Below are 13738 nucleotides of genomic sequence, written 5' to 3' on the forward strand. Positions count from 1 at the left end.
ACAGGGCTCCGGCCTTGATGCAGGGACTCCGTGTCTGTGATTGCCGCAGGCTGGGTGCCAGCGTTGTGGGCACCGGCTGTCTGCACGGGAGGCTTGGTGGGCACGGTAGGTCTGCGTCCCTGACCCTGCCGTGCACCAGCAGGCTGGTTGGGTCATTCCGGGACTGAAGCCCTTTCCCTCCCTCCTGCCAGGGCAGTGGGGCCAGCCCCACCGTGCCTCTTCTGGAGAGCCGGGGGTGGCTGGGGTGACCCAGCACTGTCTGCCCTGCCGAGCCGGGCCAGCTCTGTGGCTGTTAATCCCATTTGGGGAATGGTTGGCTTTCCAGGCCTGCCCCCAGGATTTTGTTGTTTCTGGGAAACAGCATAGTTGAGTGGTAGCTCAGAGGGTTTGTTCTGATCCTTTTATCCATTGTCCTTTTTCCTTTTTTCGTTTTCCACCTCTTGATCTGACTGAATAAGTGAGCAGGGGGAGGAGGCGAGGCTCTGTGAAGCATTACTCTCAAGCAGAAAGGAAGCCCTTGGGGGTGGTGTCCAAATTCCCAGCATCACTATCTGAATACTGTGGTTCTCCAGGCTAACCTAATAGCTCCACTAACCTTTGTTTCATGTCCTGGGGCTTTGCCACTGCCCCAGTAGTAATGCTGGGAGCTCCACAGATGTGAACGTGGACAGTCAAGGAGGACTAAGATTTGGAAAAAGTGCATTTTGTCAGTAAGCTGAAGAAACGTAACTTAGTTGGAGGCATGCTAATTGCAGAGAGGAGGATGGAACCTCCTTCAGACATTTTCTAGGGCCTCTTGTAGACAAGAGACTGCTTACAAGGGCCCTTTATGACTTTGCTGTGTATGTACACGCTGTATGTGACTTTGTGTGTACTGGATTGTTGTGCTGCTGTGCAGAGAGACCTTGACAGGCTGCAGAAGTGGGTCAACAGGATTCTTAGGGAGTTCAGCAAAGGGAAATGCCAGTTCCTGCACCTGGGGAGGAATAACCTCACGTACCAGTACAAGCAGGGGACTGACCAACCGAAAAGCAGAAACACTGGGGATCCTGGTGGACCACAAATTGACCAGCAGTTAGGAAGAGCGTTTCCAGCAGCTCAAGGGGGCTGATTCTTCCCTTCTGTTCTGCATTGATGAAACCACAGCTGGAGGACTGTGTCCATTGCTAGGCTTCCCAGTGCAAGGAAGACATGGATGTAGACAATATGTCCAGTGAAGAGCCACAAAATGATTGAGACTGGAGCATCTGTGATATGGGGAGAGACTGAGAGAGTTGGGACTTTTCAGCCTGGAGAAGAGAAGGCTCCGGGGGATTTTACCAGTGTGTATATGATGTCAGGGAACAAAGGAGATGGAGCCTGACTCTTCTCCGTAGTGTCCAATGGCAGGACAAGAGGTAACAGGCACAGAGTGAAATAGAGGAAATTAAATTTAAATGTAAGGAAACACTTTTTTTTTTTTTTTTTTTACCAAAGGGATAGTCAAACACTGGAACATGTTGCCCAGTGAGGTTCCAGAGTGTCCATCCTTGGAGATACTAAAAACCCGAGTGGATGCAGCCCTGGGTAACCTGCTATAGCTGACCTGCTGTGAGCAGAGGTTCGACTAGCTGATCCTGACAGGCCCCTTCCAACCTCAACCATTCTGTGATTCTGCTGGACATGCCTCCTTGATACAAGTTGCCTTTTTGAGTTAACTGCTGTATTTGGAAATCTGCATCCCTCACTCACTGTCTGCTACATGCTCCTTTGCAGTTTTGCAGACATTGACTTTCTAGAAACTCACTCTGCTTTCTTAATTTAGCTGGAAGGTCTGTGCTAGTGTCCACAGGCAGTGAGATGCCTGTCTGTGCTGGTTGAGGCTGGGCATGAAGGCAGTGGTGGCTCTGTTCCCTCTTGCTGAGCAGGAGGGGGCTGATGCAGCCAGGTTTGGGGTTGGACAGTCAGAGTTTCTCACATAATGGATGAGGAAGGGATACAGGGGACTGTTGGACTTCTGTCTCTACTCATGAAATAGGCATCTCCCTGTCTTAATTTTGGCCAGTGCCACCCATCTGCATTGCCGGGGAGGAGTTGTGACATGTTGAGGATATGAGGCCAGAAGCTCATTTCTCAATCAGGCGAGTATTTCCTTCTTCCTGGGTTCACTCTGCTTTCCCAGGCAAGAGTACACCATTGACCAAAGCCAGAGCCGTGGGCTAAGCTGGTGTATAAATTAAGTGCAGGCAAAACACTTCATGTGCACTGAACTGCATGGGATCAGGGACCTCTGTGCTTTTGGGTCTCACTGGGTGAGAAGGTCTGCAAAGTGGAGTATTGGGCATCCTTGTGTTGTCAGTAAGAAATGTGTCCTAGGTCGGTGGCCTCATCATCAGTGCGTGAGGCTCAGGACTTTCTCAATACACAGGTATTTCAGTTCCTCAGCAGAAGCCAAAGGTGAATCTGCCAAATGGAGCCTGTATTTGCTGCTACCAGTGTTTCTTGTTTTCATAAACTGGCTGAGCCTGTTACTGTTTCTCTGGATAACCTCAAGTAAAACCACAGTGTGCTGTTTGGAAACGTTCCTTGAGTAGAACTGTCCTAACCGTGGAAGATGAGTGCTGCGAGGTCGGGATGGCTCTCTGCTTGGCTGGTTGTAGTATTTCAATTTGAAGCTGACATTTCTTTCCCTTTGCAATGATGGTAGTTTTGACTGTCATAGCGCTGGTTCTGCTCTATTAGCCTAATATTTTTCCTTCTATAAAATTACTCCAAAGGCAGTGGTCTGAATCGAGAGGTTCATTAATAATTGCACTGGGGTTTCATCCGTTCTCACTTCTGGTTATATCATGATATTTCACTATTGAAGTGGGTCTTCCAAAGTTGCTGAGGCGTCAGTTGTTAAGACAGAAGTAAAGTCCTTCCAGTTTAATTATGGTCAGCTGAACCTAGCTGACAAACAAATGCTGTGTACATAACAGGAGTAGAAAAAATGGCTCAGGGTGGTCAGTTAGCTCACCTGGAGTTCCTTGGGAACCCAACGCGTTTGTAGCAGGTGGCTGCGTAATGCGCCAAAGCGTAGCTGCCAGGTGACTGGTGTGGTTTAGTTGTGAAATGTTTGTCAGAGTCAGGGGTCTCCTAAAGTTTTGATGATTCTCTTCCATTGTTCATATTGGTTGCACACTTCAGTATTTGCCTGGCAACAGCAACAAGGGACATTTGAGGCTTTTTATTTGGTTATGCAAATGGGCCTGTGAGTTTGACTTCATGTTGCATGTGCAATTGCTGATAACGTTCTTTGTACCTGACCACCTCCTCTCCACTATTCTTGTTGGACGTTATGCTAAAAGTGCTCAGCTTTCATCCTTGGTCTGTGTATTCAGAGTTCAGCTCCTCGCAGGGTCTAGCGGGGTGCCCTAGCATCATGGAGGGCCAACAGCATGCTGGCCCTACCAACAGGAGCACCCCCAGGGACTGGCGGATTGATGGTTCCCCTCTGCTTAGCCCTCCATAGGCCACACCTCGATACTGCACCCACTGTGGGGCCCTCAGTGCAAGAACGGGATTGCCGAACTGGTGTGAGTTCAGGAGAGGGCCTGTAGGGTGGACAAGGGCTGAAGCACTTGCCCTGACAGGACAGGCTGCAGGAACGGGACTTCTTCAGCCTGGATGAGACACTGCTTTGGAGGGACTTCATAGCAGCCTGCCAGCGGGTACAGGGTGTTATCAAGGAGACAGAGCCTGGCGGCGCATGGGGAAGGACAAGAGGCACAGGGTGTCTTTGAACTAGGTGCTTCCAGCCGGGTGCAAGGAAGCTTTTTCCACTGTGAGGATAATTAATTGGTGCAGCCAGGGCTCCAGAGGATTTTTGGGTACTTCATTGTTGAAGGTTTTGAAAGACTTGACTAGACAAAGCCCTGAGCAACCTGGTCTGACTCCATAGCTGATCCTGCTTTGGTTGGACCTCCTGAGTGAGGTTCCTTCCAACCTGAATTATTTCATGAATCTGTGGTAAAGGTCTGTGATTTACAGAGGATTAGAAGGATATTACTTCTCTGTCCCTTTTGACTAAAAGGTCCATGGATCTAGGTTGCCTTCTTTTCTTAAAGAGATGGAAGTAATTCAGTTTTGTTTCAGAAATTATACACAACTCTTGAACAACTTCTCATATGTTTGCCTGCTTTCGTCTTTAGAGGGGCTGCTGAAGAGGATGTTGCAGCTGAAAACATGCTGCAGAGCCTGTATTGCACATTTTCTGTCTTTTTGGTGATGTTATAATTTTGTGGAGTATTTCTTATCTTTTGGCTTATAGTGCTTTACAGGCTCTTTATCCCTTTCACTAATTCTCAGCCGGTCAGTACATGAATGGGAGCCATGGCCTCTGGGTTTCCAGTCTGTTACATTGCAGTTGCTCTGCTCTGGATATTGTAAGAAGTTATGCCCCCTGAATCCTATTTGCAAGACAGTTTTGTAGTTGTTTTCCATCTTAGCCATCCCATAACTGTTCACATACTTCAACAGTAGAATAGCTTTGTAATATATTCTAACTTACAAAGTCGTTTTCCCCCCCTCTAGCTACCTAACTATGCTGTTAACGTATTAGTATACCCCCCTGCTCTTTGTCTTGAGCCTTTTTGATTTGTGATGGCTTCCACCATACCCTGAGCTGGCTGAATTCCTCTGCACCGGAGTCCTTCAGACTAATCCGTATTCGCTCTGTGGGGTCTTTAGGCTTCTGGTATGCCAGGAAACAGTGAAAGGTTACTGCTTGGGTTTTTTCTTCAAACTTCTTGTTTTGATCTTATATCAGTATGGTTTGGACACTGCAAGATCTAGGTCATGCAGACTTGGTGATTATTTTGTTGTTGACGACATTCAGAAAATCTTGAAGTTGTGTATGTTGTATGTGTATGTCCGGGGGCTGACCTCTTCTCCCTGGTGACAAGTGATAGGACGAGAGGAAATGGGTTTAAGTTATGTCAGGGGAGGTTTAGATTGAATATTAGGAAACACTTTTTCACTGAAAGGGTTATCAAACATTGGAATAGGCTGCCCAGGGAGGGGGGGGATTCGCCATCCCTGGAGGTGTTTAAAAAAAGGGTAGAGGTGGTACTTGGGGACATGGTTTAGAAGTGGTTTTTGTCAGGGTAGGTTAATGGTTGGACTTGATGATCCTAAAGGTCCCTTCCAACCTCAGCAATTCTATGATTCTGTGTTTCATCTCATTAGAGATGATTCACTATAGTGCTAAATTTGTGATTATTTTTTTTTTTTGCCAGATGTATGAAACAGGGTTAACATTGATTAGAAAAAGGGATTTGCCAATCTCCAGAGATGTTTGCTTATTTTCACTTTTAGTTCCAGTAACAATTTTAAAATTAATTTGTTCTCCATTTGCAGTGTCACAAATGAATCTCTTGTGCAGTCCGGCTTTGTAAATTTGGCTGTTGGAGCTATGAGTTGAAGCACCCAGTTCACAAAAATAGTGAACTGAGAATTATATGCATCATGTTAGACACAGTGTTTGCAGTCTTACCAGTTCTTGATTATATCATGTTGCTGTATTTTCCATCATACTAACTGTAGTCCTAGTAGAGATAAGAGCAAACTTTAACTGCTTGCTAGTTTTCTAAAAACTGTGCTGGCTTAAGTGGGAAGCACATCTGTTCTGCACTTTTAAGTGCTCGTTCCTGAAGACGGTCCTGTCTCTGAGCAGCAGCTGAACCACCAGCGCCTGTTTATTTGCCTCCACGGTGCTGGTCTGCCTTTGCAGCGGCAGTGAAGTCTGCTGGACTGGTTACGGGAACACGGGTATGCTCTGCTGGCAAAACTGTGTGCTACTGGGGTAAAAACATGCATGAGCAGCGCAGTTTGTCAAGGGAAAATACAGCCCTGCGGTGTGTCTGTGCTTCAGCTAGCAGCATTTCACTGACACAGACCTGTTGGTAAGGGGTTAATGATGCGGTGTAAGTGGCTGGTACCTAACAACTAACAAGAAGGGTTTTCTAGTCAGAGTAGACATGGTTCCTTACTTGGATTCTGCTTAATTTTCTCTTTTTTTGCAAATATAAAATCTTAATTCTTGCATGGGAGCGCTGCAATTCTGCGTTTGTTTTTTGCGACCTTCGCTGATGACTGTTGACTAGTTTGAATTTTTGTCCCATCAAGATGTTTTTATTCAAGTCCAGCTTAACTGAATCTTAAGGAGTGGGATGTACCAATCTTGTCTTGCTGTTTGCTGAATGGGAATTTGTGCACAGATCTGATAATAGTCTGTCAGCACTGTGAGCTTCTGGAGTTTTTTGGTTACCTTTTTTTTAGAAAAAAAGAAAAAGGTCAGGGAGAAAAAATGTTGTTTAACTTATATAGAAAAGTAGCCTACGAAGCAAGGTATTTTGGAACATCATATTTAGTAGGTGTCTCCCTGAAGCAAAATTAATTGGATGGGAAGAGTTGTGAGATTGTCACGACAGCCTGATTCTGAGCCTTGGTCTGCCCTCGGCTTTGCAGGTGTGTCTGTGCGCGTGTGGGTTCTGACTGGTTTCGGTGAGGTAGTTATGCTCGTAAAAGGCCTGTTAGGCAGTTAGTTCTGTTAAAGGGCAATAAACTGCATGGATGGTACTGCTGTGCCAGGGAAGTGCTGCATTGTTTTGCTTTTGATGGGCTCGCTCAGACTGTAAAACTTCTGCAGGCAACACTGAAGTCAACGTTTGCAGCAACCAGTTTGCCCCACAGAGAGTTTGCTTTCAAAACTGGTGTGTCCATAAACACTTCCCATGTATCTTGCAGTGCAACATATAGCACGATTTTTTTTCCAGTTTATTCTAAGAAGTTGTTTGGGTTGTTGTTGTTTTTTGTTTTTTTTTTTTTTAAAGTACGCACATTTCTTTTGATACCACCTAAAATTTGTAGGCAGATGTGCTAGAAGTTTGGGCCATAGATGTTCTGCTCCCTTTGTTATTTTCCAACTTGTAGTCTTTAGCAGGTCAACACAATGTCTTGCCTGGAATTTCCTTGCATTCTAAAATTAGGAGAAGGATCTAGGAAACAATAGCAAATCAAGTCTCTCAACCTCCTGCTCTGGCTTGAACCTTTGTTGTCATTTAGACTTTCACCTACTTCCTTTCTTATTAAACTGATTTGCATTATATAAACTGAATTAAAAAGGACCTATGCTGTTCAATGTCAAGAGGACTTTTTTTTTCTTCTTTTTTTACTTATTCTACTGACAATGGTCTCCTGTGCTACTATAGGACATCAGGAGTGTGAATTTCACATCTCTGCTGTTCACCCCAGAGTGCATCTCGCTCTCGGTGTGGGGTGACGTGGAGGTGTGGCAGCCAGGGCGCAGCAGTGACTCTGCCTGGGTCTGCGGTCCCTCACCGTGCGCTTGCACCCAGCAGCACTTCCCAACTGAGACATTTCTGTGGGAAACTGCAGAGGTTTTGATCTACAGCAGAGAGACTTCTCAAGTTAGATTCTTAGACCTCATCATCAGCCCTTCTAGTGGGGCGAGCAGCTCGCTCTGTGGTCTGTCTTTTCACGGTTGTTGTGCATCACCTTTCAATTCCTTGCATCTCCCCTTGTCTGGTCTGTATCAATGTTCTTTGGAATAGTATGAGTGACAGTTGTGGGTGTCCTACCATATTGTGAAAGTTAAATTAGGATCCTGCACAACTTTGAGGTAGCAGCAGTTTAAAATGTATTAATAAAGGATTAGGTTGTATGATTTTCAACAATATTTAATCATCAGCCAAGTATTATTAGTGGTTTAATAAAATTTACTATAATCAACACAGCGGCTTAGTTAAAGATTCGAAAATGGCAAGGTTCACATGAGATAGGACAGAGTTTCCTAGATCAAATCACACACACACAAACACGCACACCCAGATATAGAGGTTAACCTATATAATTAAGATGTTTCTCTTTTTGTAAAAAGTAGTAAGTTACTGGTACCAAAAGATCTTTGAAACCTTGAGAAATCCAATAGTAGTGAATTACTCACTCTTTTCCTTCATTGGCACTTCTCAGCAGATGATCTCTGAAATCCTCGTGAAATCTGCACTTTAACATCCTCATGAAATCTGCCCCAAGAGGTGTCCTATCGCATGTGGGGTCACAGCCTGCTGCTATCCCAGAGAGCTCAAAGGGTCTGACTTAGCATCATGAGATAATTGACTTTGGTCAGTATTTTTCCATTTTGGCCACAATTCTTGTCAGGTAATTGTGGTACTTTCCAGAGCAGGCTACAGTGTGGGCAGCAGGAGGTTCAGGTACGGTGAGGGGGTGTCTGATTGTCTGAACTCACTGTGCTTGTAACCAGGACAAGAAAGTACCCGACTGTCTCAACTCACTGCACTTGCAACCATGATAAGAAGGTCCAGATCGTCCCAGCCCACTGCACTGGTAACCAAGCCGAGAACACAATGTTGGCTGGTCTTGACATCGCAACGTGGCCCAGGGGGGTCTGCACTACCACACACCAGCCTGAACCAGAACAGACCCCAGTATCCCCCCCGAGCTCTTCCTGCGGAGGTCCGTTTCATCAACCTTTGAAGCGGGTGGATTACTGGAAAGGCAACTGAGAAAGAAAGTTCAGACCTCAAATTCTTGTTTGAGCCTTCTCAGTGTGGTCTGTGTAAGCAGCCCTGACTCTCTGGACATGTTTTCTGATCTGTAAGCAATCCTGCGATTGCATCTTCTGCTGCTTACTGTAACTCCCTCTGCCTCTGGCGTAGGACAGGCAGGATGGTGACATGGATTAGAAGTCCACTTCGTAGACCTGAGCTTGTTCCTCCCTTCATCGCTACATTCTTTTGCATCACGGGTTGAGTTACTAGCTTCTTAAGGTTTGGCCATCTAAAACTCACAAACTGTTAGAGGAGACTTAGAGCACTTGTCTCTGCTGCGGCAGAACCCAAACACGTAATCAGAGACGCAGTGTTGCTACGTGTGTGTGCAATAGTCTCTGCCTTTATCTGTTTGTGGGTTATGGGTGACCTTCTCAAAACTCTCATTTTCTGCAGTGGCCCAATATTGTTTGTTTGTTATTGCCAGGCACCCTGAAACAGTCCAGGAAATGCAGCAAACACCACGGTCTTGGTTTCCATCCTGTCCAGTATCCGATGTCCGACAATAGAAGCAGCTGCAAGATTTGTTCAGTTGCTAATTGTAGTATGTGGTGTTTAGTAAACTTACTGAGAGGCTGTTGATGTCTAGAAAGACTATGATTGATGAATCTTGTTACTTATCATTTATAGCTAATGTAATTGACTTCTGAGAACAAGGGTGGGTGTGAAGATATTGGATGTTGTTAGACTAGGAGACCTCCAGAGGTCCCTTCCAGTCAATGTTTCTATGACTGTGGTGTTTCTAGAAAGGAATTTTCTTCTCTAATTCTTTGTTCCTTGGGCCCTACAGATAGGTTGCCTGCTCCTTTTCTTTTCTGGTACGAGTGGCACAAAGGCTTTCCCTGTTGGTGTAGGGACCTGTCACTGATGTCCTGACAAAATGTACTGTACAGCAGATGTGTGTGACAGCAGGGACAGGACTTCAGTTGGAAGTCCCCATGTATTTCTCCTTCTCTGGACCCAACTCATAAACACTGTCATGTCTGCCGGCAAGCTGCTTTATAGTGACTTCCTCGTGATGCTGGCATTCGTATGCCTAAGATGAACTGTTATCTTAGGAAACAAGGAACATCCATGTTGTATCCTACAAGGGAGGGAGAAGAGCAGTGGGATAATAGAGATGTTCAATGAATCATCAAGCTAAACTCATTAAATGCCTTTCTTCTTTCACCCTCCGCTCTTGTAGACCTTAATTGGGGTTCTCATCTGTGCGGTGACTGCACTTTGAGGACCTCACTGGGGTGGAGGATATGAGAAAAGGCAGTTGTCTCCAGGTGTGGATGCTCAGGTTTGCCCTGAGGTGAGAAGAGGGGTTTCCCACAGAAGTGCTGCTGACCCAGTTGTGTTCTGTCCTGTCATAGCCTTTCTTCAGGCTTCTGAACCTGCGCAAGCTGGGTCTGAGTGACAATGAAATCCAGAGACTTCCCCCTGAGGTTGCCAACTTCATGCAGCTGGTGGAACTGGACATCTCCCGTAATGGTAAGGTCAAAGCTAACTGGGGAGCGGGTGCCTCACAGCCCTGCTTCTCTCAGTGTAGTAGTGCTACCCTGTGCGCTCCTGTTCTGGGGGAGGCAGTACCCTTTCACAGTCACACAGAATCACAAAGAATCTCCTAGATTGGAAAAGATCTGTAATATCATCCAGTCCAATCATTAACTTAACACTGACAAGCCCATCACTAAACCATGTCTCTAAGCACTATATCTACACTACCCTTAAATACCTCCAGGGACGGGGACTCCACCACTGCCCTGGGTAACGCGTTCCAATGCCTGATGACCCTTTCAGTAAAGAAATTCTTCCTAATAGCCAATCTAAACTTCCCTTGGTGCAACTTGAAGCCATTTCCTCTTGTTCTATCACCTGTTACTTGACAGAACAGGTCGACTCCTACCTCCCTGCAACCTTCTTTCAGATAGTTGTATAGAGTGAGAAGGTTTTCCCTCAGCCTCCTCTTCTCCAGGCTGAACACCCCTAGTACCCTCAGCCGCTCTTCATCAGATGTGTGCTCCAGACCCCTCAGCAGCTCCGTTGCCCTTCTTTGGACAAGCTCCAGCGCCTCAATGTCCTTCTTGTGGTGAGGGGCCCAAAACTGAACACAGTACTCAAGATGTGGTCTCACCAGTGCTGAGTACAGGGGTAAAATCACCTCCCTGGTCCTACTGGTACAGGCCAGGATGCCATTGGTCTTCTTGGCCACCTGGGCACAGTGCTGGTTCATATTCAGCTGGCTGTCCACCAACACCCCCGGGTCCCTCTCTGCTGAGCAGCTTTCCAGCCACTCCTCCCCAAGCCTGTAGCGTTGGCGGGGGTTGTTGTGGCCGAAGTGTAAGACCCGTCATTTGGCCTTAGTGAAACTCATACAGTTTGCCTTGGCCCATTGATCTCATCTGTCTAAATACCTCTGCGGAGCCTCCCTACACTCAGGCAGCTCAACACTCCCACCCAGCCTGGTGTCCTCTGCAAATTTACTGAGGGTGCACTCGATCCCCTCATCCACATCATTGATAAAGATGTTAAACAGGACTGGCCTCAGTACTGAGCCCTGGAGGACACCACTCGTGACCAGCTACAGCAACTGGAATTAACTCTGTTCACCACCAGTCTTGCCTAGTGATCTCTCAGGGATCCTGAGCTGTGAAAATATGGTTGTGTAATGGTGTCTTAGGCTGTCACCAGTACCTGGTGGCCGGCCGATTTTCCATGTGACAGGCTCTTCTTGAGACGCTTTTTTTCTTTCGTGTATTTTTTCCAGACATTCCAGAAATTCCTGAGAGCATCAAATTCTGCAAATCCTTGGAAATCGCAGACTTCAGCGGGAATCCTCTCTCCAGGTATGAAGGCATATGCAACCCTTTTGTCCAGCTGAGAATGAGAGTTGAAGTTCCTCATTCTCCCTAGCTTTCTCTGGTCTTCATCTTGTAATTGTCTCCGCTTGAGGTCAAGGCCTAGGATCACCCTGCCTTTGCCAAGACCTGCAGATGTCTGCTCTACTGACAGGTGGAAAACTCAGCATAGGGAAGAGCTGGTGCGTGCTCCCTCTTCTGCAGGGCGTATGGCTTGGACTGATGAGCCTTTAGTCATAGTGTTGCCACTGGTGTGAATGGTGAGGACTTTGGTCCTCTTGGAGTAAGTTTGTTACTCCCTCCCCACCCCTTCTCCCTGCTGCACAAACCAGCATGGATATGGACTGGTTGTACTACAGAGGGGTAGAGAAAGGCCTGCATGCTGTCCTCTGCTCTGTCAGTCCTTTTTGCTCTCTGTCGTCTTATTTATAATGCAGGATGGCCATCCTCTGAACTCCGTGTTTGGTGGGTTTCCCTGGTGTCTCAGTCCCCAGAGCTGTGTCCAAGAACAGGGCTCTCTGCCTTGTCTCTTCAGTCTTCTGTCCCTACAGCTCTTAATTCATAATGTTTTGGGAATTTAAGTGTGGCTCCTCTGCCTTGGTGAACCGTGCTTTCAGGCACTGGTGTCTTGATGCATTGTCTGCCAGGGTCCCCGTAGCCCCCAGGGTGACTCCAGATGCCTGCTGCCCTTTGTGCTCCTGGGCAAGCGCTGCCCACATCGCCCTTTAAATAGATTTAACTCTCGGCTTCCCTCTTGTGGTGCCAGACACTGCCAGAATGGGACAAGCTTTTCAGTCGTGAGAGTCCCTGCACCACAGGAATGACCGGCATTTCTACACTAGAAGTTGTCAGAGTCTTTTTGTGGCCCAGAGTTGTAATATGTGTGTTGTGAGCAGTGGGGCAGGGAAGCTTTGCCTGTGAACAGCAAAGGATTCCTCCTTTCCACCGGTCTTTCCTTGTTCTGTTGCACCTTGGAGCTGTTAGGATGATACTGTTTGGTCCCGGGGAATGCTGCAGTGTCATCTGCGTAAATATCCTTAGACGGGCATTTGGATTACTTGGTAGCCCTCCCTGCTTCCAAGTTTAAGTGATCACATGGCATAATTTAGTCTGGGATTTGTGCTTGAGTACTGCAGAGCGAAGTTAGCACACTTGGACATGTAGTGATGTTGGTGCAAGGGAGTATTGTCTTGGAAATGGGGCATATCTTGGATCAGGAGCCAGGGTCAGGTTTAGTTCCTGCTCTTCTTCTTTCCACATGTTGATACCAGTTGAGATAAGACTGGCTTTTGGGGCATTTAAGTGAGGAATTTAGGGCTTGTTTTGTGCACAGAATTAATGTTTTTTTGTTCTGTCATGCTGTTACAGGCTTCCAGAGGGCTTCACACAGCTTCGGAGCCTGGGCCATTTGGCCTTGAATGATGTGTCCCTGCAGAGCCTCCCCAATGACATTGGGAAGTGAGTATGCCCCCGCTCCTCATAGCGGGGAGGAGGGTTGGGACGAGGACACCATGCTATTGGGGTGGCAGCACTAGCAGGACTTGGAAGGGAAGAGTGTGCCATCCCAGTTACAGCTTGCCACTGTACTGAACATGCTGTGTGAGCACCTCTAAGCATTGTTCTTGTTAAAAGAGAACCTTTTTAAAAAGGTTCTTTTCCTGGTCTCAGCTGCTTCTCCTCCTTTGTGGTCTCTGGCACAGGCAAGGAGTGCATCCCGGCTTCTCAAATCCTCTGTCTTATTTTATGAGTGCCTGTTTGCCCCTGTCCAAACAGGTGTGGTCTATCTGATGATGTTGAAATGACTTAACCCTGCTAGCAAAGGGCCAAGGCAACGCCCGTGGGGCTTTGCCTGTGGGATGCAGTGCCCCTCCCATGGGATTTGGCTTTCTGCACATGGGGGATTTTATCTTTTTGGGCAGACAGTCCTGTATGTGATACCATGTTTCCTTGTCCTGAGTTTGGGCACAGTGTTGTTTCCCCATGATTTTGCAATAAGCAGTCACCTTCACCAGAATTCATTTAAGATCCTCTTTGTTTTTTGCTTTCCCCTGTCATCTCCATTCATGTGTACACACTCACATATACATATTTGTGCAGGCCATGAGGGGTGGTCCCAAGGGAAGGGCTATGAGCATCTCCTTGTATCCCTGAAGCCCTATTCAGTGAATCTGGCTTTCTTGCTCCCTTTTCTCTTGCAGTTTGGCAAACCTGGTGACTTTGGAGCTACGTGAGAACCTGCTAAAGACTCTCCCCACGTGAGTGTCTGTCTGGTGGCTTCAG

General features: G+C 46.9%; 1 protein-coding gene across 1 annotated transcript in view; it reads left to right on the forward strand.

Annotated features, from left to right (window-relative positions):
- Nucleotides 1-13738, forward strand: part of SCRIB (scribble planar cell polarity protein) — a gene marked incomplete at its 5' end in the record, with an annotated part of 116547 nt that overhangs the window by 11647 nt on the left and 91162 nt on the right. Inside the window, 4 exons of the mRNA XM_082499318.1 lie at nt 9974-10091; nt 11368-11446; nt 12827-12916; nt 13657-13713. Coding sequence (XP_082355444.1) covers nt 9974-10091; nt 11368-11446; nt 12827-12916; nt 13657-13713 — 344 coding nt within the window. The remainder of the gene's footprint in view (nt 1-9973; nt 10092-11367; nt 11447-12826; nt 12917-13656; nt 13714-13738) is intronic.

This window comes from Vanellus vanellus, assembly GCF_965231255.1.
Source record: "Vanellus vanellus genome assembly, chromosome: 2".
In the NCBI taxonomy this organism is placed as follows: domain Eukaryota; kingdom Metazoa; phylum Chordata; class Aves; order Charadriiformes; family Charadriidae; genus Vanellus; species Vanellus vanellus.